This window comes from Vulpes lagopus, chromosome 23 (assembly GCF_018345385.1).
Source record: "Vulpes lagopus strain Blue_001 chromosome 23, ASM1834538v1, whole genome shotgun sequence".
Taxonomy (NCBI): Eukaryota; Metazoa; Chordata; class Mammalia; order Carnivora; family Canidae; genus Vulpes; species Vulpes lagopus.
The window spans coordinates 31,144,462-31,170,140 of NC_054846.1; the positions used below are offsets into that span (position 1 = coordinate 31,144,462).

A 25,679-nucleotide genomic window follows, 5' to 3' on the forward strand; every position below is an offset into this window, starting at 1 on the left:
AAATTGGACATCCACATGCAGAAGAATGAAACTAAACCACTCTCTTGCACCATACACAAAGATAAACTCAAAATGGATGAAAGATCTAAATGTGAGACAAGATTCCATCAAAATCCTAGAGGAGAACACAGGCAACATCCTTTTTGAACTTGGCCACAGTAACTTCTTGCAAGATACATCCACAAAGGCAAAAGAAACAAAAGCAAAAATGAACTATTGGGACTTCATCAAGATAAGAAGCTTTTGCACAGCAAAGGATACAGTCAACAAAACTAAAAGACAACCTACAGAATGGGAGAAGATATTTGCAAATGATGTATCAGATAAAGGGCTAGTTTCCAAGATCTATAAAGAACTTATTAAACTCAACACCAAAGAAACAAACAATCCAATCATGAAATGGGCAAAAGACATGAAGAGAAATCTCACAGAGGAAGACATGGACATGGCCAAGACACACATGAGAAAATGCTCTGCATCACTTGCCATCAGGGAAATACAAATCAAAACCACAATGAGATACCACCTCACACCAGTGAGAATGGGGAAAATTAACAAGGCAGGAAACCACAAATGTTGGAGAGGATGCGGAGAAAAGGGAACCCTCTTACACTGTTGGTGGGAATGTGAACTGGTGCAGCCACTCTGGAAAACTGTGTGGAGGTTCCTCAAAGAGTTAAAAATAGACCTGCCCTACGACCCAGCAATTGCGCTGTTGGGGATTTACCCCAAAGATTCAGATGCAATGAAACGCAGGGACACCTGCACCCCAATGTTTATAGCAGCAATGTCCACAATAGCCATACTGGAAGCAGCCTCGGTGTCCATCGAAAGATGAATGGATAAAGAAGATGTGGTCTATGTATACAATGGAATATTACTCAGCCATTAGAAACTACAAATACCCACCATTTGCTTCAACGCGGATGGAACTGGAGGGTATTATGCTGAGTGAAGTAAGTCAATCGGAGAAGGACAAACGTTGTATGTTCTCATTCATTTGGGTAATATAAATAATAGTGAAAAGAAGTATAAGGGAAGGGAGAAGAAATGTGTGGGAAATATCAGAATGGGAGACAGACCATAAAGACTCTGGGAAACGAACTAGGCGTAGTCGAAGGGGAGGAGGACGGAGGGTGGGGGTCAATGGGCGACGGGCACTGAGGGGGGCACTTGACGGGATGAGCACTGGGTGTTATTTTGTATGTTGATAAATTGAACACCAATAAAAAATTAATTTATTAAAAAATACCCTACAGGTCCATCTATGTCAAAGCAAATGGTGGGTATTTGTCGTTTCTAATGGCTGAGGAATATTCCATTGTATACATAGACCACAGCTTCTTTATCCATTCGTCTTTCGATGGACACTGAAGCTCCTTCCACAGTTTGGCTATTGTGGACATTGCTGCTATAAACATCAGAATGCATGTGGCCCACTGTTTCACTGCATCTGTATCTTTGGGGTAAATCCTCAGCAGTGCAATTGTGAAATTAACTTTTGAAGAATCATGAAATATGGGTTTTAACATTTAAAGAGATCTTTAGAAGTTGTTTCATCAAAAAAGACCCAGAGAGGTGAATAATGGTAGCAACTTTTGACATTTTGCATGGGGCTTTCTGGTCCCCCAAGTGTTCTTATGGCCGTGGCTTTGTTAAGATAAAATAGCTTTCCTAGGTTTCAGTGTGCAACAGAGAGAGCCAGCCGGGTTCTGTCTCCTACATTCTGCTCGTATTATGAACAAGGCAATAATTTGACAACTTAAAATAATGACTACACCAGCAACAACAACAACAACAACAACAAAAAGAAGGCCTGCTGTGGCAGCAAACAAGGTATGAGCTACCTTGGGGCCATGGAGCTCACAGGCCCTGAGGACAGAGAGCCTTCCAGATGGGATAGTGCTTAGGATTGTCTTGGCCCTACTTAAAGATCATTAGAAACGGGTATTTCAAGCATGCACTCTTTAAGGACACAGCTTTAGCAGCCTCAGTATGTTCCACTTCATTCTCTAGGATGTATGGGAACAGACTGCATGCACATTTTGTGAAAAGCCATTTCTGAGCCATAGTTTGACCCACAGAACCACAGAGTATTAGACCCAGAGGACAGAAGCCAGGATGTCTAGTCCAAAGATCTTGTTTTACCTGAGAAAAGACACAAATCCAAGGCTCAGGACAGTCAGGTACTAACTGTGGTCTAGCACCCACCCTGGGGTGATGGAATGTCCTTCTCCATCCTAACTTTTCCAAATACTGGATCACAGCATGTTAGCATCAGAGGTGCCTCAAGTGTGTTAGCTCAAGTCCTCACTTAGCAGTCCTCACTAAATAAAGCCTTGAGTGGTAAAGGCTGCCCAACATGATAATTCTCTGCCACAGAATACCAGAATATTCTAGAAACTCTGGTTTCATTAGAATGGGACCGCTCACTTATTTTTGTTGTAATTTTTATTTTTAATAATATTAGTTTTAAAAATCTGATTACAGGGGGACCTGGGTTGCTCAGTGGTTGAGCGTCTGTCTGCCTTTGGCTCAGGGCATGATCCCCGGGTCCTGGGATGGAGCCCCACATCAGGCTCCTTACGGGGAGCCTGCTTCTCCCTCTGCCTGTTTCCCTGCCTCTCTCTCTGTGTCTCTCATGAATAAATAAATAAAATCTTAAAAAAAAATCTGATTACAAAGTTATTGCAGAAAATTTGAGAAACAAAGAAAAGCACAAAATCGAAGTTACTGATATTCTCTATGCCTAGATAACTGCTGAAAACATTTTTCTGATCGTATTTATAAGTAATTTTTAACGGCGTTGTACTTACACATCCTTTTGTAACTTGGTTTTTAAACTTAATATGGTGTGACCTTTTCACTTTTTTTTTTGACTCATTCAGTATTCTGCTGAAAGATCATGAATTGCCACTGAAAGAGCTCATTTCACCAGGAAGAAACTCTCATAACAATGTGGGAGGCTTTCTAAAGTCAACTTGGCTGCATTTCAAATACGTGTTTATCACAGATAATTTTTTAACTTGTTCTATAGCCCCAGGCCTGATGCATGGTGCTGGACAGTGGATCCAAGCAGTTTGCTGGAAGTTACTCAACTTGACAGGTTATAAGCAAGAGAAGGCATGGGTTTCCTGCTGCTGTGGTTAGATGGTTCCCTGTGTATCTGAAAGGAGACCTATATAATAGTTTTAGAATGTGCTCAAGGGCTGTGGCTGGTATTTCTGGTAGGGTTATGGCACTGGAGAAAGGAATCTGTTAGAAGCTCATTAGCTTCCACGGTAGCAAAGGAATCTTGCAGCCAGCTGGAGACCTCCTACAGCAATTGGGACATATGCTTTTTGTTGATGTCTGAAACCATAGCGAGTGCATGTTGTGGAAATTTTAAAAATCAGCAGCCAGTTAGAAAATAAAGAAGCTGAGACAATAGAAACAGTGTTGGGGCTATGGGAAAGTGGGCGCCAGCCCTCTCTCTTGAGGGGCACTCACTGTTACTTTCCACGGGTCTGACCAACCTCCTGACCAAAGTGCTCTGTGGACATACCAGTGAGGAGGGAGGGGACAGTCCTTCCAGAGGTCACATTAAGTCTTTAGAGTAAGACCCATTTTCCAAGGCCTTATTGCTTCTGCTATGGTGGCATTGGCTAGGAGACGCAATGAGAAGCATTCGAAGTATATTTGAAAGGGTATACAGGACAAAGAAAAGGAATAAGCCAAGGTTAGTTCTAGAGTCTCAAACTGAATAACTCTTAAGAGGTAGAGGGGATGGAGTTTGCAGTGGCCACTGGTGCCATGGAACTACAGCAAAATGGCCATACGTGGATATATACGTTTTGGAGTGGTTGACAAAGATGGCATTGAATTGGTGAGAACGGGGAAGACTTTTGAGAGCTCTGATGAGAGAAAGGAAAGAAGCTTGTCCGGGATGGTCATGCGGAGAAGCGGGGCAATGTCAGAACTGAGACCAGAGCCAGACGGTGGGACCCCTGGGGACAAGGCCCCATTTTACCATATAAGAGCCATGTGACCTCAAGAAGCCAATCCACCTCTCTGAGCCTTGGCTTACCCATTTGCAAAATGGGGACAGTAGCATTACCGACCTGGATGGGTTGTTGGAATAATTAATGAATCAACATGTGTAAACCCTGACATGCACGAATAGGAATGCATGTAACAGAATCGGTGCCTGGTCATTGGAAACATCTCGTATGTGCTTGCTTTTATCCCTAATATTGTAACTGATGGTTGGGAAGAAATGAAGGAGAGAAGGAAGGATGGTAAGAAAGGAAAAATCTGTAATAGATTGGGGAAAGACATTACAATGTAGCAGCATGTTTATTATATTCCTGTGGATTATCATTTATATAGATGTGAATTAGGTGATACATAAGGCTCAAAAGATGAAGAAGCAAGTAGACAGGTTGATTTTAAAGGGAGGAAATATTGTATCCTTTTGAGAATGAGCCTTCAAGAAATGAATTTCCTTTCATTACTGAGAACATTTGCTGAAACGTTTTGTCATTCCACTAATTATTCTCCACCGCTGCCTACCCACCTCCAACACTGTGCAAGTTATTCAGCACATTTTTTCTTCTAATTTACATGCCAGTCGAACCTTCTCAATTATGAGTTGGTGATGGGCATCTTGGTGTCTTAGCACATACAGTCACCCAGCACATGTGGGACATGTTGCTTCTTTAGGAGGAATAATAGAGCTACTAAAATCTAAAAATAGATGGGTCATCTTATAAGAGTGTGCTTGTAGGGGTATCCCCTCCTTAGGTAAGTTTTTCCCTTCTGATAGCACATTCTATCTCCTTGGCAGCTCTTACAGCTTCCTTCCTCTGGAGGAAAGCTGGTGGGAGATGCCCCTTCTCCTGGGACCTCACACCTGCCTGGTAACTCTCCCTGCTCCCATTTATATGATGAAAGAGCCCAGGCAAAGCAGTCTCAGATCTGTCAGGAAAATAATCAAATCGAGTCTCTAAACAGGGACAAAATGAGAGTGACTGGTGAGCAACATCTCATGTCATTGTTGATGACGACGGTGTCACAATTGTACTGGTAGTTTATGATTTGAATCTAAACATTTGTAATGTTTAGACTGTGTCCCTACAAACTGAATGTTTGTATCCTCCCCAAATTCATATGCTAGAGCTCTAACCCCTAAATGTGATGGTATTTGGAGATGGGGCCTTTGGGAGGTAAGCACGTTTAGAGGAGATCATGGGGGTGGGGCCCCCACGTTGGGATCTAGGCCCTTATACAAAGAAGAAGAGACAGTAATGTGCTCCCTCTCAGCCATGTGAGGGTGCAGCGAGAAGGTGGCCACCTACAAGCCAGGAGGAGAGCCTTCACCATAACCCAACAATGCTGCCCCCTTGATCTTGAACTTCCCCAGCCTCCAGAAATAAGTATTTGTTATTTAGGCTTCTAGTCATTGGTAGTTTGTTACAGCAGTCCAAGCTAAGACACTTATATGAGTTTTTTTTTTTTTTATGCTTGAAAAAAATTATGTGAGAGTCACCCACGCATTCAGTTATGAGAACAAATAAAAAAAAAAAAAAAAAAAAAAAAAAAAAAAAAAAGAGAACAAATAGTTTTCCAGATCCTAATTATTTTTATTTTTTAAAAAAGATTTTATTTATTTATTCATGAGAGACACACACAGAGAGAGGCAGAGACACAGGCAGCAGGAGAAGCAGGCTCCATGCAGGGAGCCTGATGTGGGACTTGATTCCAGGACCCTGGGATCACACCCTGGGCTGAAGGTGGCACTAAACCGCTGAGTCACCCAGGGATCCCCTCCAGATCCTAATTAAAGTAATACTACCAACACTATGGTCAGGACAGATTGCCATGTTTACCGCATGTCCCACTCTGTGGCAAGCTCCACAAACATTGTTTGATTTACTCATCAGGATCCCCTTCTGAGGCTGGTCCATTACCACACCGCCCTCTAGAGGGAAGGACTCAAAGCCGAGGGAGGGTGATTCATCCGGTCAAGGTTACAGAACAGTAATTAGAGCAGCATAGACTGGAACCTCAGAGGGCTTTGGATTTAGCTACAGGACTTAAAAAAAAAAAAAAAATCAATGTGTGTGTATCCACAGATGACAAAGTGATTGGAGGCCATGTGGGCAGACTTTTGTACTAGAATTGGGCACAGCCACTACCCAGGAGGCCCTACTGCTCCGCCGGCTGCAGGTGTGTAGACAGCAGTGAAGCGTGCCCACTGGGAAGGCCGGCTGGCCGCCAACTCTTGTCCTAGGTGGTAAAGAATCAAGGATCACCGCTTTCGATTTATAACCCTTCAATAATGGATGGAACCAAGAATGAATTTTAAAAACCTACTAGGACAAGTCCAACTGGCTTTCCCAGAAATAGATGTGTATTTGTGGAATTCGCTTCCATAATATCTCATTAATTTTTCAGTGTTCCCAATGCGCACGGCACCGACTGCAAACCGGGCATACCCTTGTGCAAGTTCAACGAGTGAGCCGCCTCCTAGGCTGCTCAGGTTATAAATGTGCAGTTGTCAAGCATCACAATGCTAGCATTGCTTGTTTTTTTGCAGAGCTCATTACCCACTGGCAATCAGCACGTTCCGCTACACGCAACGGCATCATTTGGCATGTTTGGCAGCCACTGCCGTGGATGTGATGATATTGTTTAAACTCCATGTGCCATCTGCCATCACGCAAAGATAAAGTGGGATGAAGGGGCTCTTCAGCCATCTCTCACTTCCTCAGCTACTGAGGCTTTCTTAAAGCAAACATGACAATGCACAACACTCACCACCTGTCTCTTGGAGAAAGGCCATCTTGGCTTTTTGGATTCTGCTGAGTGAAATGAAAGAAAATACATGAATATTTCAAGTAACTGGTGACAGATCATTACAGGGCTTGACGCAAATGAGCCCAACAGAATTTATCTTGCTTTAGTGCTCCTCTGGAGTATCACAGAATGAATATTTATATTTATGCAGATGAGCAAATAAAGCAACATCACAACCTAAAAGTTGGCATCCCATTGCTACCTCGAGGTGATATCGTCCTGCTTCCCAATTAGAGAATTGTTTAGCTTTCTTTCCCCCATCAGTTGGAGAGAAATTTATAAAATATGATAAAGAAGTCCAGTAAATCCTTTAAGACAGAATGTCGTGGTCACACTGGGCTACCGGAAGGCAGGCCAGCATCTGCAATGACCCAACTTGATACGTGGAGATTGTGATGATAATCCCCAGGTGTGGTTAGGCAAGCCCTGGAAATAGGGGGGCCATCAACACGTGTTACCCATCTCTATTCTGGGGCTTTTCGTTGCTATTGGCTACCCTCCGAACAGTCCTTGGGAGTTTCTTTAAGTTGTGAAGAAAGTCATTATCCAGTAACACATTTCTGGGGATTCTCAGGAAGCAGAGATTAGATTAGGGCCTCTTGATTTTTTTTTTTTTTAATGGCGTTTGCATCAACTTGTAATGCTAGTCAGAAAAATCTGGGAATTGTCTCTCAGGTTTAGATGAACTGGTCTCGTGGCTCAATATATAACACGATGTCTTCTGGGTCTATCTCCTTTCTATTAAATTCATCAGGAGATTGTGCAGAGCACTCCCATCAAATGAAAGCAATTACCCAAGCAGCACTTACTACAAAGGATGTGCTCCAGGGACTTTTCCTCCTGAAACCCTGAAAGGCAACTGTCTAGCTGATTATCCCGCCGGTTCTGACCACCCTATTGATCTTTTTAAAGGGGATATTAGGTGCAATCTCCCTTAGGGACAAATCAGCTTTCACGGTGCTCAGCCCCCAAATGCCTGGTGGTAAATTATTATGTCCAATTTGAACTGCAATAATTGGGGTCTCTGGTCTTAGCAATTTCTCTCTGCTTTTCTAACTTTGGGGATAAGTTTAGGGCCTTGGGAAAGATTCGCAAGCATTCAGAAGGAGATTTAAAGTCTTTACTGAACCCACAATCTTATTATCTGTATTAAATATTCACTTTTGCTGAGTCGGAATCTCTATTCCAACAGTATCTTTAGGTGATGCATTTGCACATCAAAGCTTGGGAAGCACCGCGTGCACCATGATTTTGGGACTTGGGGAATCTGTTCAAAATCTATTCTTCAGAAGGAGATGAAGAGAGGTAAGGTGCAGGATGTTGCGCGTCTTTTACTATGTGGTATTTACCATGATGCTAGGCATGTGACAAAGAATACTTAGTAGGATTTAGAAGCACCGGGCCTGGTGCAGACTTTCCCGGGCTCCTTCCTGACATACATGCAGGCAGAGCCAATTACTGCTCAGGTCCCAGGTCCCACAGGAAGGGCACATCTCCCACCAGCTCTCTTGAGGGCTCCTCCAACGCAGGGCAGCCGTAGGACTGTAGGGGAGATAGAAATACGACCTTGTTCCTTAGCATGGGGGTTCTCAAACTTTAGTTGTCATCAGCATCACCTGGAAGGCTTGTTAAAAAAAAAAAAATTGCTGTTTTAGGGGCTCCACTCCTAAACTTTCTAATTTAAAAGGTCTGGGGTGGGCCTCAAACTTGCATTCCTGACAATTTCCCAGGTTAATACCGAAGCTCCTGCTCTGGGACCACCAGCCTTTGGGAAACATGACATTTGCTCTAAACATGTACTAACTAACTTCTATCAAGGTTATGCTGTGTTCAGAGGAAGCTCTAGTTTCTAGGGGCCTGTCCTTGAGTAGATCACTTAATTCCTCTGGGTTGGTTCACTTGGGTTATTACGTCCTAGGAGATGGTAGGTATTCATTTGGATTGTTGTATCAGTGAGACAGTGGGGGTGAAAGGGATCCCTGAAGACTGAGGAGCTAACAAATGTTAGCTGTGATTTATTCACTCGTGGCTTCCGGACCCCATACACAGAACCTGCAGCTGCCCCTGCAAGTGCCTTGCTAGCCCCGCCAGGGCTAGTGGTCAAAAGCCTAGAGTCCATTTGTCTGACTTGAACCAGTTAGCACGGTGGTTGAGTCACTTCTTTCTGAGTCTCACTTTCCCCCTTTTGTGAATGAGGAGTGCACTTGGTGGTTTCCTAGCTAGGATGCTCAGGGTCCAGGGCTTCTGGGGATGGTGAGACTGCGGGGCCTACCCCAGCTTCCACCCCCTGGATTGGATTTCCAAACAAGGACAGTTTTGCAAAAATGGCTCTGCTAAAAAAACAAAACCAGTTTAAAAATGACCAGAAGAAGGTGCCTGGGTGGTGCAGTTGACTGAGCGTCTGACTCTTGATTTAGGCTCAGGTCACCGTCTCAGGATCCTGGGATGGAGCCCCACGTCAGGCTCTACGCTCAACAGGGAGTCTGCTCTAGATTCTCTCTCCCCTTCTCCCTCTGCCCTTCTTGCTCATGCTCTCTCTCTCTCTCTTTCAAATCAATCGATCAATCTTTTTTTTTTTTTTTTTTAGTCTTTTAAAAAACTACCAGAAGGATAATCTTTAGCTTTCAAACTTCACCCTCAGAATCATGGAGGTTGTACCCAGAATAGCACAGTTATTCTTACCTTTCACGAGTGAGGTGAAGATGCAGATTTAGCCCTGGAGCTGCCTCTCTCTAATCTGCTCTAGCAGGAATCTGTTGTCACCAAGACCTCTGCCTCCACATGCCACCACCCTGAAGGCTAGGAGTCAGGTGGGGGTGATGTTACAGCAATGATGGGGGAGCTGCCCCCCAGCACAAAGAGAGCATTCTGCTCCATGATGATGACCGCCTCCAGTGGACCTGTTCCAGGTTCTAGACGTGGGGTAAATTATTTGACAAGAAGAGCTTTTGAGAGAAGGCCCATACTTTCTCCAACTCTGTGAGGTAGTGCCCAATTCCAAGACTGGTATTGAGTTGGCTCTAGTAATTCATGACTGGTGCCTGTCCCAACTGGTGAGACATTGGTTCGAGCTGGTTAGTGCACGTTTTACTAGTTACTAAATATTTTGACGACCTCCTCCCCTCCTCGTTATGATAGCTATCCTGTAGCAGGCATGCAATGCAAGAAGGCTGAGTGAATAGGACCTGAATTCAGTAGCACAAGTGGGTGGCCCAAGTAATCGGCAGCTCCCTCCAACACCACAAGGGCTCCAGGGAGCACCTCCAGCCCTGGGGAGTACCACAAAACTCCTCCTACACTCGAGGAACTGGTAGTCAAGAGGTGGAAAGTGAGATCTTAGAGCTGGCACGTAGAGGGTCCTCGGGTAGACCTCTGGGCACGGGGAAGTGACTGCTAGCAGCCTGATTAATGCCTGCTTTCTTACAAGGACGCCACGCCAGGCTCCAGGCCTAGGAGGGCTGTGAGGACACCCACACCCCTCCTCAACACCTCTTGAAACTTATTGACTGTTCATGCTATTGACTAACCCTCAAATGGGGGAGCTCACCTGGAAATGGCAACACACACATACCTGAAGTGTTCTGACCCTGAAGGATACCAGGAGAAAGTCCTTGAACACAGCAGTGTAAATTATGTTCCAGTGAGGCACACAGGGATCAGAGGTGAGTAGGATCTGTGATGCAGCCCCCAGCATCCCTTGCAATCCGAGCTGCCCAAAACGTATGTGTGACCTGGTCCCTCCTGGCTTCAAATGGCTCTTCATCTGATACCCGATGCTGATGGTTCAGTGGCTCTTCATCTGGTACCCGACAAACATGTTATTAAGATACACAGATAACCCTTTATTTTCCTGGTTATTTCTTACTTTGCAATTTATTTTCTGGAAACAGGGAATGGATCATAATCTCGACACAAAACAGCTCACACTTTGGTGGCTTAGCTGGCAATGCTTCGCCCTCCCCAAGCCTGTCTAACTCCCACCCATCTTGTGAGATTAGTGCCATGGATCATCTGGTAAGTAATTTAAAAGGGAAAATACTTAAATAAATTTAGGCTGATATTTATTTAATTATCTGCGTTCCCTTGAATTTTAAAACCCACTTTGATTTGCCCTTTCTCTGCTCTTCTCTCTCGTTATTATTTTCGCTGGAAAACTTTAGTGTAATGTTGCAGACCCTGCTGGCTGCTGACCCAATATGTGGGCTTTCCATTTTTCTGGCTATGAAAACCCTGCTTCACTCACTCACGCAGGTGCGGAATTAACACACTCATTTGCTCTGACTGCAGCTAGCAGGGGCCATGTGACTCAAATGTAGCAATGAGCTTCAAACAGGAGCTGCTGGATGTGGCTTCTGGAAACACTTTCTTGAGGGGGCCTAGTGGACTAGTTTCTTCCTTTTTGGTCTTTGCCCTCCTTGTTATCTGGAATATACCTTGATATCTGAAAGGATACCAGAGGTGTTGCAAAGATAACATCAGGACAGAAAAACTCAAGGAGCCTGTCGGGCTGCTGACATCTGCTCTGGCCTGGGCTCTGCTTATTATTACAAGAGGAATTCCCTTTTACAGGGTGCTTGGGTGGCTCAGTCGGTTAAGTGACCGACTCTTGATTTCAGCTCAGGTCATGATCTCAGGGTCCTGAGATCGAGCTCCACATTGGGCTCTGAGCATAGATCCTGCTTAATATTCTTTCTCTCTTTCCCTTTCCCTCTACCTTTCCTCCCCCAACCTCCTTGTTGTTCTCTTTCTCTCTCTCTCTTTCTCTAAAAAAAAAAAAAAAAAAAAAAAAAAAAAAGGAAATACTCTTTACTTGTTTAGGTTATTCTAGTTGAATTTTGTCATCTACAGGCAAATACTATCCTAACTCACGCAGATCTCCCCATCCTGGACTTCCTTTTGTAAGAAAAAGGTCATATTTTGGCATTCTGACATCTTGTGACTTTTCTTTTTTTTACTGCCTATTTATGATGAGGTTTCATAATAAGATCATTAGAGTGTTACAACTTCTTATAACTCTCCCCGTCTTGCTATTTGCCAACCCAATGCTTGTGGTGGTTATGAGGATAGAGAGGGCTGAATTAGGTAGGAAATGGAAAAGTTACAGTAATTTGAATGGAGATATATTCCAGTTTCATTGGGTAGAGAATATTGAGACTGACACATGAGAAATGAATTGCATGCAAATCCAGCCAGGACTTTTCACAGTCCTATTAAAAAACCATTAGATAACATAAAATACTGGGGGCCTACAAGAGGACCCCTGAAAAGAAATGTTAGTGGCTTCCCCATCAAATTTATACTTCTTTTGAGAAAGACCCTACAGGCATCTAATAAGAGAGTTGGGATTTAAGGCGATAGATGGGCCTGAATTGGATGGGGACTAGAAAAATTACAACAATACAATGAGAAATGTTAACCTCATTGGGTTCTGGGGGAAAGGTTTACCCTTGAGCTTGAACTCTAGATGTTTCACAATCTGGTAAGTGTTAGTATTTTGTAGTTTCCTGAGATTCGGTAAGCTATCTTTGTATTCCCTGGAGACCTCAGAGAGGGTACAGCTACTGGGGAAACAGAAGGACTAGTCCTCCGAGGGCACATCTAGCCTGGCTTATCTCCCGTATGTCCATAGTTCTCCGGAGTGATGGTTGAGAATGCGGAGTCAAATTGTCTGGATTATAATCTTAGCTGTGATCAATTAAGTTAATGACCTCTCCGCACCTGACGTTGCCATTTGTGAAATGTAGACAATAATGATACTTACCTATTGCATGAGGATGATCGAAGTTAATCAATAGAAAGCATTTAGATCAGTGTCTGGAATTTAGTAAGCAGTCAATAAATGCTATTACGTTGATTATTGAATATGCTATGATATAATGTTCTATTTATGTATCTGTTCACTCCACTAGATTGCCAGCTCCTTCAGTGCAAGAAACTTGTGTTATTTCTTGATGTGGTTGGTGCTCATTTGGTATTTAATCCATCGTTCTTGATGCACATAAATGAATGAAACATCCTTCTAATGTTGTCCTCTCTTGTGAGGAGTATCTTACTTTACAAGGTAGTTTTGCAGATTTGTCTCATCTCCTCCCTTACCCTAAGTTCCTAGCTCCTGTTGTAAATCCCTCTGTTTAGTAAGAGCTCAATAAACATTTGCTAAGTAGATGAAACCATAACCAAACCCTCACATGCCCAGAGTCATCACTGTCAGTTCCTGATGCGAATTCCCACAGAATGTGTCCTTTGGTGATAATAGCAAGTTGCTCACTGTTCTTTAAAAGCTACTCTGTACTTTGCGTCTCCATGCCTTGGCTCAGGTAGTTCCCATCTGCCTGCCTACCTTCACTTTGCTTGGCAAACTCCCATTCATCTCTAAATTCCAACTTGGACACTCTTCCTTCGGAAGTCTGCTCTGATTCACACAGCAAGAGCCATTTCCTCTCTCTCTCTCTCTTTCTCTCTCCCTCCCACTTCCACCCCCACCTTGTCTTTCTATTCTATAATAATTTCATTGAAGACTCATACTGTGTCTCACATAGTATAGAACCTAAGCAGCTCGCCTAGCACTAGACATAGAGCTGGTATTCGAATAAGCTTCTTATAGGAATAGGCAAGTTGACCTATAGAATGATATATGGACAGTCCTCAAATGAAGGTGCTTTTGCATTCTAAGTTGTAAATAATCACATGCATTTACAATCTAGCAACATGCAGTACCAGTCCCCCCCCTCGTTAGAGGTGGTTAAATTATTCTATCCATTTCCTTTACCCTTATCTTCTTATTTCCCTACCCCCTTATGACCTGACATGAGGCATCCATTTGAGGGGCACATAGGCCAGGTTTTGGAGTTCAATTTGTTTGTATGGAGCAGAGGGAAGACAATGGCTGGCACAAGGTTTGAGTCTTGACTTTGGCTCTGTTGCTTTCATGTTAAAAACCCAGTGATTCTCATTCCAGAAAGGTGGGCAAGGCCCTGGAAGGGCATAACAGAATCTTGTGGACATGACATTTTTATGTTCATAAGAAGGTATGGATTAATTAAAATATCAAGTATCACAGTTTTGATGATATGAAGACCCAGGGAAGCAGTAAGGAAGATCATGTGCATATAGTGACATGAAGAGACATGAATTGGTAGAGAACACCTGCCCTGCATCTCCCGTGCCTGGCAGTGGACTAGATTTCTGGGCACTCTGGAAAGAACCCCATGTCTGTGTCGCCAGGCTCATTCAGATCACTGGATTAATGACATTAATGCAAATGGTTGCAATGATTATTTCTGCTCTTCCAAATGTAATTAGTTCTTATAAAAAAATGGCATGCGTGCAGGATCCTTGTGTCTAGTTCTGGACTGATTATCTACTGGAAGCAATTACCGTAATACAGACTTTTTTTATTTCCCTTCCCTAAACAAAATGGTACATGTGAAGGGCGGTGGCATCCCGTGTGGGGGGTGGGGAGAGAAGTTTCTTATACCTATATTTCTCAGAGGGAGGTTAAGCTAGGATATGGACTAACTATAAATGCAAAAGTGTTTGGGGTGTGGCTGGCAACCCACTGTCTCTGTATAAACACAGTATAACTTCATGCTGCCTTTATTTGTTTGGAAAAGCACAACTAAACAAATATCCTTGAGAAATGCATTTTTCTTCTTTGTTTGCTGGTTTGATGCTTGGCTATTTTGCCTATTTGCTTCAGAACAAAATTCTGGACCTGAGAGGTTCTCAGTGGACAAGACCTGACCCAGATTCCGCAGCCCGCTTGGGCTTGCCAGCCTCCTCCTGCCCGTCCCTCTCCATCCCCATTCCTAAACCCAAACACAACCACACTAACCCTGAGTTGCATTGCTCCAGGCAGTCATATTTGAAGAGAGTAGTCCCATAGTTGTTGGAATAACCTTGTCTCCTCCCTGGTACCAGAATGTCTCCTTATTCTGTCCTCGCTGAAGGTCCAAATGTCCGTGGTGTGGCCTGGGACAGCAACAATGTAGAGAATCCAGAGAATTCTCCCCCCACTGCTGAGAAGGCCACACACCCGTGTGTCAACACTCAACAATGAGCTTTCTCTTCCATGTTGGTGCCAGAAACGTTTTTGGCTGGTGGAAACGTGTCTCCCCCATGGACCTCAAATGTATACACGTGGTAAGGGATAGATGGGTCTTGGTAAATATTTTATCATTTAAAATCAGCTGGCACTTACCACCAGAATACTTTAACATGCATTATCATACAGATTTTCACAAACATCCCATAAAGTGGAAATCACTGCTGTCATTACAGAGCCAAGAAAACCGCAGCAACGAGAAGGCTATATAAACAACTGACTTAAGGTTGCATGGCTGCTGAGTGACAGAGACAGAATTGCAAGTTCGAGTATGCAAGTCTGTCTCTAATAAGACATGAATAGGGAGAAAAGATACTACAGACCATGTGGGAGCACTAAGTTTGCTTGTTGTTTTAAGATTGATATAATGACAGTGACTGCTTTGGGTAGAAGAGGAAGTGGAGTGGGTTGAATGGAAGCTCCTAGAAAGATGGGTTCATGTCCTATTCCCTAGAACCTGTGCATAGGATCTTATTTGGGTAAGTCTTTTTGCAGATGTCAGTAAGTGAAAGAGCTTGAGATGACATTATTCTGGCTTACCTGGGTGCGCCCCAAATCCATTGACACCTCAGGAAGAGGCACAGAAAGTAGAGAAGGTTGTTTGAGGACAGAGGCAGAGATTAAATGCAACCACAGTGAAGGAAGACCTTGAGGAAGCAAGGGAAGGTCCTCACCTAGAAACTTTGGAATTAGTACAGCTCTGATAGTTCCTCGATTTTGGATTTCGGGCCTCTAGAACTATGAGAGCGTAAATCTCTGTGTGTTAAGCCACCTGGTTGGTGGCCATTTATTACAGCAGCCATAGGAAACTAATAAAGGGGGCAGTACAAGTGAGTGGCAGGGGCGCTCCACTTATGACCCCGATTCCCAACTCTGACCTTTATTACATTTCATCTTGGCATGTCACTTCCCTGGGACTCAATTTCCTTATGTGGAAGACAACTCCAGGTGAGACCCTTTCTGTCTTTGGTGATCTATGAATCAAGAATTTAGGAGCATTGCTATCAATTTCCCTGCCAGTGGCCAGTGGGTGGGAGCAGTAATTATATGGTGACCTTTATCTTGGCAGAAATGTTTGAAGATGAATAATTAAAGCTCCTCCTTTAGAAATATGACTAATGCATCATTTGCATTTTTTTTTTTTTTTTTTTTTTGCAGTGGGCTTAAACCAAGGCTTTTAATCCCTGGATGCACATTTTAAAGGAAAATAATGAAAAATGCTAGAGATTATGGGGGTTAGCAACTGTCCTACAGTGACATGTGTGTCTCAAAGGAGTCAAAATCTTATTGACAGTACAATAATTTGGGTAAGGCATTATCTAAGTCTTCACCCTGCTATGAATGATGCCAGGTGGTTTCCTGTCAGACAAGCTCATGAGGCCTCATTTTTCAGATGTGATAGTCCTTGCCTGACAGTCAAATTCGTGGTAAATATACCTTTTCCAGCAGGTGGCTTTCCAGCAGTTGTGAGACTAGAAAAGGTAGGGATTCTATTTTAAGAACCACAGTGTTTTAGTCTATGCAGGCGATACAGTGTAATTTGGAATGCTTGCTCGCAACTATGGGTTGGTTATATAAGAAGAGCAAACTAAGAATCAGCAACAGTCTTAAAAAAAAAAATCCCCTTTTAAAATAATCAACAGAGAAATGGCAAACTTTCCAGTTACGGAATTGTCGCCCTCTCGGTGAAATCTGGGACATATTTTTCCATTAGTAGTCTCAAAGGATTATTGGGAACTTTCTTTTGCATGTGCAACTGTAATCTTTAGTTCCACTTTCTACCAAATGTCCCATTTTCTAGAATCCAGAGAAGGCAGCAAGGATGGGGAGCCTGTAGGTCAGGGCCCAGGGCCTGCTACCTAGTGGCCCCTTCATGAATGTAAGTGAACAAACAGCAAGTTTGTTGACAAGTTTGCATCACTCATCCCTGGCAAGTCGGTTTCAACACAGAACAGAGGCAGCTTATGGAGTCTCGTTACTGTGGGGCATACCCAACGCTGTTAGTTAGTGACAGTCACCAAATACACATGGATTCTGGGTCCCAGGGCCGCTGCTGGTACTCGTCGCTCCTACTCTCACCATCTTTTTAGGCTACTGTCTTTGCTGGATGAGAATCAAAATACTGCCCAGGGGGATCAAATGATACTTGTGCAAATCCCTGCCCACCCAGAGCACATTTAAGAGACAAACATAGATCCGATTGAGAAAACGGGAGGGTTAAAAGGAGGCGGAGGGAGACAAGTAAGTAGCTGGAGAAGAAAATACACAAAATGAAGGGGGATCATATACTTTCCCCTACCAGGCTTGTCCTAACCTCACTAAGTGACCAATTGATTTCTTTTGTGCTTCAACTTTTATTGAACATCTACTATGTGCCAGGCTGTGTTCTAGGCATTAGGAATATAGAAGTGAACAAAACAGAGAAGAGCCCTGCTTCCATGGAGCTTCCACTCTAGAGGAGCTGAGGTCAATGGAAGAAGCACATTGCTGTGCTTCTTGCTGTGCAGGGTAGCTGCCCGGCCATCCTCGACCTTCCAGCCATGTCCAGCCCCATCTCCCTGAGACCACAGTCTCCTCTTCTGATGAATTAACAGCCTTCTGCCTATCCTATGAGAGGGGAAAACAGTTATAACTATGAGGGGTGATAGATGTTAACTAAATTTATTGCAGCGATCGTTTTGCAATATTCATTATACACCTTAAACTTATACCACGTTCTACGTCAATTATGTCTCAAGAACATTGGGAGAAAAATGAAAGTGATACAGTAAAATATGATGCTGTGGAGTGTGAAATGTTTCCAAAAAGCTAAAAATAAATAAATAAATAAAAACTCAACAACCAATATGTTACTTATTAGTCTCTAGTTAATACCTTCCTAACAAGCTCTCAGGCTCTACAAGAGCCTGGATGGAGTGCTCTCCCTCTCTGGTGTCACCCAGGGTTTAGAGACAGTGCTGGGTGTGTAACAGGTTTTAAATAAATAAAAGTCTGTGGAGGATATAATATCGTATTGAATCTGGTGTCCAGACACCTCAGATGAACTGCAAGCATGGGTCATCCCACCCTGGAATCAGAATAGCTTAGAAAGGGTAAGTTAGTGACTCGAATACAGGAAGTGCTTAATGAATGAATGAATGAGTACATCCTTTCTTTAAAAAAAAAAAAAAAAGCTAATATTTGAGTTGTTCTCTTGATCACATCAAAAGCCTATTAGATGGTACTATTTGCATCATCATTTCAACAGATGAAGACTTGGAGGTTTAGAGCTGTTGAGATCCGCACCTGAGACCACGTTGCCAGAGAGAAATAGAGACAGGTAAGGTTCAAGCCTAAATTCTTCACACCTCAGTAAGAAAGAACTATAAATATTTTTTTTTTCCCAGGAGGCCTATTTTGGTGATAGGAGAAATTTGGAGTGAGTGTGAGTTCCGAGGAAGAGAGAGAATGTCAGCAAGTGTGATTCCAATAGGTCTTAACACTATGCTGTACCACTTCAGATATGGTTGGGGGGAGGGTACGGGATGGGGGGGATGTCTTCCTGGCATTCAATGTTTTTGTCTCCTTTCTTCTTCTAAAGTGACTTTCAAAATACCTCTCATTTGGTTTTCATGATGTTACCCTATTTGAATATATTTAGCTTTCTTCCTACATTTTGAAGGAAGTTAGCCTTTGTTTTCCTAGACATGGGATGTACATGTCCCTTTTCAGCTTCAGGGCAGACTGAAAAAATGAAGTGAAACAGAGTTTTTTTGTTATAGATTTTAAGGGGGTGCTGGAAAGGTCTCCCTACCCACAAGATCTCCCCCGCTTGCTTCCTGATGCTTGCAGTCCCACCAACGCGGCTTCATTGTTTGGTTCCAAGTCAGTTTTCTGTCAAAATGCAAATAAATCAGGGATTGATAATGGCACTGTAAGCCAAACAGCCTGCCAGCCTGCCCCTCTCCCTTCCTCCACCCATCTTTTCCTTTAATAAATACTGTTGGAGATAGACTCTTGCTGCATAATGGGTTCTAGAGTTTTAAAGGATTTAAGTGGTCCCTGCCCTCAGGAAAGTCTTGACTCTGGAAGCAGAGGAATTTAAAAGAAATGCAATAGTGTTTGATATAAGGTGTGGGGAAAGCTAATAGGGAAAAATACTCTGTTTTACTTAGAAAGATGAGCACAGATATTTCTTTTTTTTATTTTTTTAAAGATTTTATTTATTTATTCATGATAGTCACAGAGAGAGAGACAGGGAGGCAGAGACACAGACAGAGGGAGAAGCAGGCTCCATGCAGAGAGCCCGACGTGGGATTCGATCCTGGGTCTCCAGGATCGCGCCCCGGGCCAAAGGCAGGCGCCAAACCGCTGCGCCACCCAGGGATCCCCAGCACAGATATTTCTTAAGCCTTAAGTCCTTCTCACTTCAGTAAGAAAGAACTATACAAATTCTTTTTCTTCCAGAAGGCATTTTTTGGTGATAGGATAGATTTGGAGTGAGTGTGAGTTCAGAGGAATATTACAGAGGGAGAGAGGGAATGACAGTAAGAAAAACACAAGGAGAACCTTGGAATCAAGGTCGTAACACTGAGCTGATTTCAGAACTGAGTGTCATAGATTGGGCCCTCCTCACTTACAGGAACCTGCCCCACTGTCAGGCCACGTGTTAAAACACCACAATAAAAGAAGAATCAGTATTTTTGCAAAAGGACTTGAGTCTATTCTACAAGGCAGAAAAGGTTTACTGTGACTGATCGGTAGGCACAGAGGCAAGCACTTCTCTGATATACTAGGGGGTCAGCAAACTTTTTCTGTCTACTACCAGCTAGTTAATATTTTTTTTCTTTTAAAGTTTTTATTTATTTATTCATGAGAGACACACACAGAGAGAAAGAAAGAGAGAGAGAGAGAGAGAGAGGCAGAGACACAGGCAGAGGGAGAAGCAGGCTCCATGCAGGGAGCCCGATGTGGAACTCGATCCCCGGACTCCAGGATCACGCCCTGGGCTGAAGGTGGTGCTAAACCACTGAGCCACCCGGGCTGCCCCAGCTAGTTAATATTTGAAGCTTTGTGGGTCCTACGGTCTGTAGTGACCGTGTTGCAGCTCTACCTCAGTGATGTCAGAGCCCCCAAGGCCAGTATTCAAATGAAAGGGTTGTGGCTACTTTCCAACGAAACTACTTACAAAAGCAGATGGATGTCCACAGGGCCTCATTGGCCAGCTCTTGGTTTATACCATTTAATAGACATATTAAAGGCCTGCATTAAGTAAGTGTAAGATTTAAATTAAGTTTAAATACATTTTTTTAAGGTGAGGGTCCCATCTCCTGGATGGACAGCAGGGTCTCCTGCAGAGCCCACTCCTTATGTTAGATGACTGCACAGCCTGGTGTGGAGCCACTGGAAGGAAGTTGCCCTTTGAGCAAACAGCTGCTCAAAAGTCTGCAGTGCGTGAAGAAGAGAGGGAGGGCACAGAAAGGCAAGCAGACAGTCAACAAAACTAAAAGGCAACCTAAGGAACAGGAGAAGATATTTGCAAATGTTTGATCAGACAAAGGGCTAGTATCCAAAATCTATAAACAACTTATCAACCCAACACCCAAAGCATATATAATCAAATCAAGAAATGGGCAGAAGACACGAACAGACATTTCTCCAAAGAAAACCTACACATGGCCAACAGACACATGAAAAAATGCTGCACATCCCTCAGCATCAGGGAAATCGAAATCAAAACCACTATGAGATCCCACCTCACACCAGTCAGAATGGCTAAAATTAACAAGTCAGGAAACAACAGATGTTGGCAAGGATGTGGAGAAGGGGGAACCTGCTTATGCTGCTGGTGGGAATGCAAGCTGGTGCAGCCACTCTGGAAAACAGTATAGAAGTTCCTCAGAAAATTAAAAATAGAGCTACCCTGGGACCCAAGGATTACACTACTGGGTATTTTCCCAAGGGATATAAACATCTATCACTTCAGATCACTATCTGAAGGGGCACCTGCCCCCCCTCCCCGTGTTCATGGCAGCAACATCCACAGTAGCCAAACTGTGGAAGAGCCCAGATGTCCATCAACAGATGAGTGGATAAAGATGTGGTCTATACATACAATGGAATACTACTCAGCCATCAGAAAGAGTGAAATCTTGCCATTTGCAATGATGTGGATGGAACTAGAGGGTATTATGCTAAGTGAGGTAAGTCAGTCAGAGAAAGACAAATACCACATGATCTCACTCACATGTGGAATTTAAGAAACAAGGCAGATGAACATAGGGGAAGGCAGGGGAAAATAAGGTGAGATGAAGACAGAGAGGGAGGCAAACTGTAACAGATGCTGAGCTCTAGGAAACAGGCTGAGGGTTGCTGGGGGCAGGGGGTTATAGTCATTAAGGAGGGCACTTGATGTTATGATGTGATGAACACTGAGTGTTATTTGCAACTGATGAATCACTAAATTCTACCTCTGAAACTAAAAAAAAAAAAAAAATGCAGGTAGACAGGATCTTTGTGCCACAGATGCTTAGCTGGTTACCAAAAATTCATGAATTATAAAAGTATAGAGTGAGTAGTCTATGACTGATGAAAAACTGCTACTTTTTAGTGATAATATATAAATGTTTATCGAACATGCTAATTCACAGATTATAGTTACTCAGGCCTTCATGTATTCGTTCACAAACATTGCTTGTCACACGCCAAGTATTGCAGTACGTCCTGGAGAAACAATATTGACTAATTCAGGGTCATCCCTGGACACCCAAGATGTCCAGGTTACCTCCCGTCTAACTCCCTGTTTTTGGTAATGTTCTACTATTTGGTAATATGTGATTATGATACTGGACTGCACAGAGTGTTTTTAAAGCCTCAAGCCCTTGGACCAAGTTGTGCCTTTGAATTTACCAAGACTAGTTCTGTTATAGTTGTGCAAAGATCCTGCCGGTCAGAAACAATTACCTGCATGCCATCTTCTCCAGAATGGCCTGACGCATCCCATCACTTAAGCTGTATGTCTGCTAACTCCATCCTATAATCAGAGCTGGACACAGACTTCACCTGCTCTAGAAAGCATCGCCTTATTAAAAACTCTCAGGTATGTATCCCCATCCCTGATGGCTTCTCTCATCAACTACACCCTCAAAATCTCCGTTCTGATGATCCATAGGTCCTCAAATTCAACAGGCCCAAACTTGAAGTCAAGACCTAGACCCCACCTACCCTTCCTTCTCTCCCTCACCCTCCCACACAAAGTCACCTAGATCAGTGAATAAAACTATTTGCTACCCAGTGAAGCCACCCAGAAGCTTGGAGGTCAGTCATTTTCGACACCTTCCTTCCTCTCACCCCTAATGGTCTACTATTCACAGAGTCTAGGTGATTCTATCTCCTAAATATCTCCTCAGCTGAATACTTTTTCTAACTCCAGTGTGTTCACCAGAGCCTAACCTACTAACTTCTTGTATCTGGCCATTCTAATTGTTCTGCTGGAGTCCGCTCTCACCTAAATGTCATGTCCATCCTGTATCCATCTGATCATATCCATCCATTCAGTGGTTTCAAACTGCTCTCAGGCTAAGGTACAAAATACCTTGAGTATCCTGTTAGATTTTTGCACCATCGACTCTAACCAACATCCCCATCTTTCTCTGAGGCTACTCTTTTTTTCCCTTTTTCTGACACGTCTGAATTAGGTATCATTTTTGAGCTTTACTCCGGTCTACACGTGTAGATTTGTATTAATGATTCCATTCTTCATCAACTTTTGTATCTGCACCCTTTGCCAAGTAACACTTCTGCCTGTTGGTGACACATAACTTCCTGTCCCTGGGTTAATTCATGTGATTTGCTTTGGCCAATAGAATAAGGTGCAGTACTGACCCCAGTATTGCAAGAGGCCTTCCTGGCTTCCTTGTCCTCATGAATCTCTTCCCTTACCATAATAAGAACATGCCCAGGGTAGCCCTTTGTTTCCATAAAAAAGTTGAGGAACATGCTGAGTGGAACTATCCAGCTGAGACCAGCCTCCATCAACTCACACCCAGTAGACACACATATATGAAACAATAGCTGGTTGTTGTTTTAAGCCACTGAGGTTTGGGGTAGTTTGTCAAGTAGCGACAGCTAACTGATACACTACCATAGTAATCTGCATTTTCCTGCGGCTTGGTAAATGTCCTCAGCCTTTGTTTTTGCGTTTAGGTCAATGGGGGTTAAAGTCCACAAAGACCCGTAGATGGGTCTCATTCTTCCTACTATGAACAGCAAACTTGTGCTTGAGGATTGAGGTCTGGTAATAAAATAATGGCTACTTCCTGAGATTTTCTCTGTGATTTTCCAAATGAAATTAGGGCTTTCCTACCCATCTTGCAAGTAGGGTGGATGAAACTGAGCATGGATCTTTTCCTTGCTGCCACAGAGGTTCTTCATTCCTGGGAGGGATGGCAAATCCACTGCTATAAACTGAGGACCATGCTGAAAATTCAGGCTGGTTTCGTTTCATTTCATTTTGTTTCTCTTTTCTTTTCTTTTCTTTTCTTTTCTTCTTTTCTTTTCTTTTCTTTTCTTTCTTTCTTTTCTTTTCTTTTCTTTTCTTTTCTTTTCTTTTCTTTCTTTCTTTTCTTTTCTTTCTTTTCTTCTTTTTTCTTTTCTTTTCCTTTTCTTTTTTCTTTCTTTTCTTTTCTTTTCTTTTCTTCTCTGTTCTGTTCTTCCTTTTTTATTTAAATTCAGTTTGCCAACATGTAGTATAACACCCAGTGCTCATCCCATCAAGTGTCAGGGCTGGTTTCTGAAGTGACACAATCTACCTGCTTCCTAACTAAAAGCCTGGGTGTCAGGAGAGGCCTTTTAAAAGGTTGGCCTAGATTGAAACAGCACGTCTTGTTCTTTTTATCCTTGTCCTCTGAAGTTCTCTTTGAAACTCTGTTAAATGTTTCCGGCCTTTATATTTTCTTGACCTAACAAAACCAATTACTAAGTGGATGTTAATTAAGCCACAGGGCCAAGTCATTGGCAATTCAAAATGAAAATCATGACTGCATGTGGCTGTCATACTTTGCCCCAAAAAGCCACAGCGAAATGCTGTGCTTTTCAAGGAGACTCTTGAAATTAAGACTTTCTGAGCCATAAATGTTAAGTGACTTGAGGGCTGTAAAACAAAGTGCCTTGATTAATATGCCATCAGATCTGCTATGTCAGGACAGAAACAGAGATGGAAAAGTAAACAGTGAGCAGTTTTCATGGCACCAGAGCAAATAAAGACATACACACGTGCATGGATACAATGCTTCTCCTGGAAATAAAATTTAAAAACACACGGGTTAGTTTTGCTCAAGTCCACCCAAAATTCCAAAGCAGACATCTGGAAAGGAGAGCAATTAAGCATCCTAGCTAAAATGCTTTAGATATTTCCTTTTTTGGTGGGGAGGGGGAGAAGATTAGAAATTTGAACAATTTGTTCTTTCTCTGCCTTTAAACTAGGTTGTCTTCAAATGGCATGGATTTGCACGATGGCCACCTTTGCTACCCAGTGCCTGACAGACTGTCGCTAACCTGACCTTCTCTAGAAGAAAGTGAGCTAGGCTTCCACTTCCATTCTCCTTCTTCTGCAAACTACTGTACCCTTTTACTTGGGAGCCAACATGTCCTGAAAAGTATACATCCCCTCGGCAGTGACTTCCTGTGCCATCTCCCATCATAGGACGCCCTGGCCTGAGGGGTAATATGGGAACCCAGAGATGGATCTTGCTCTGTGGTACACAGAATGAGCACAGGAGGCTCGGAGCTGTGTTCTCTGAGGACTGGGGTGGGGTCGGGGGGCTGCATGGCAGGGGTGGGTGGTCAGTGGCCTCCTTCTCTGGAAGAGAGGCCTGGAAAAGAGTCTGCTCAGTGATGGGCTTGAAGCTCAAGAAGGGGTTCAAATCAGTCAGTTGTGTTGAGGGCCCTTTTGGGGTCAGAGGCCATCTTGATTGGAGTCTCAAATGCAATAGGGAGTGTGAAGAATTCTTTGGGCTTCCAGGTGGACTCTTGGAGAGGTAACATAGAGAGCCTACAGGCTCCTTTGCTTCTAGGCTCCTTCCTGGTGGGCATATCCAAGGTCTTTTGCTGAGACAGCAAGTGTGAAGTCCCAAGACCATTGGCCCTTAATCTCCCCAAAGTGAGAGAGGTAAAGATGCATCCTGGGGCTTGTTGGTATAAGTGGAGAAGGTTCCTCTGGTTCTCACAGTGCTGCTTTGACAGACTCCTCAGGGAGACAACCTTAGGTCTGTACCTCTGGGCCAGATGGCTCCATCTTCCCTATGCAGAGAAGAGGCCCCATTACTGGACGCTTCCAGGGACATTGCTGGACTTACTCTTCTCTGGACCATACTGGGGTTGTTTACTTTCTGAATCCAAGTGCTGTTTTTCCTCTGGTATGTCTTTGTCCTTTCCCAAAGGATAGTTACAGGCAGGTTGTTGTATCTTTAGTGAGGAAGAGCAGAGTGTGCAGTCTGTTGCAAATGAGGGAGACCAGTGTGAATAAAAAAAAAAAAAGGCATCTGAAATTTCACATGAAAATCTCTAATTTGTACAGGAGATAGGTTGTCATTAGTGTCCTTTATGTTTTGAGAATAATTAACATAAGTGATTTCAGCCTTCCCAGCTGAATAGTTTGCATGTTGAAGTTTGTTTACTATTTACTTATTATACCTTCCAGGTTGAAACAAAAAATGTTTTAAAAACCTTAGTAAGGGGGCGCTTGGGTAGCTCAGTTGGT

The 25,679-nt window shown here is 43.3% G+C and overlaps 1 protein-coding gene across 1 annotated transcript in view; it reads right to left on the reverse strand.

The window, feature by feature from the left end:
* Window positions 1-25,059, reverse strand: part of PLEKHG7 (pleckstrin homology and RhoGEF domain containing G7) — a 62,020-nt gene extending 36,961 nt beyond the window's left edge. The window contains 6 exon segments of the mRNA XM_041737982.1: window positions 4,162-4,226; window positions 4,904-4,908; window positions 6,799-6,839; window positions 10,023-10,111; window positions 10,113-10,144; window positions 24,481-25,059. Coding sequence (XP_041593916.1) covers window positions 4,162-4,226; window positions 4,904-4,908; window positions 6,799-6,839; window positions 10,023-10,111; window positions 10,113-10,144; window positions 24,481-25,059 — 811 coding nt within the window.
* Window positions 25,060-25,679: the final 620 nt, after the last annotated feature.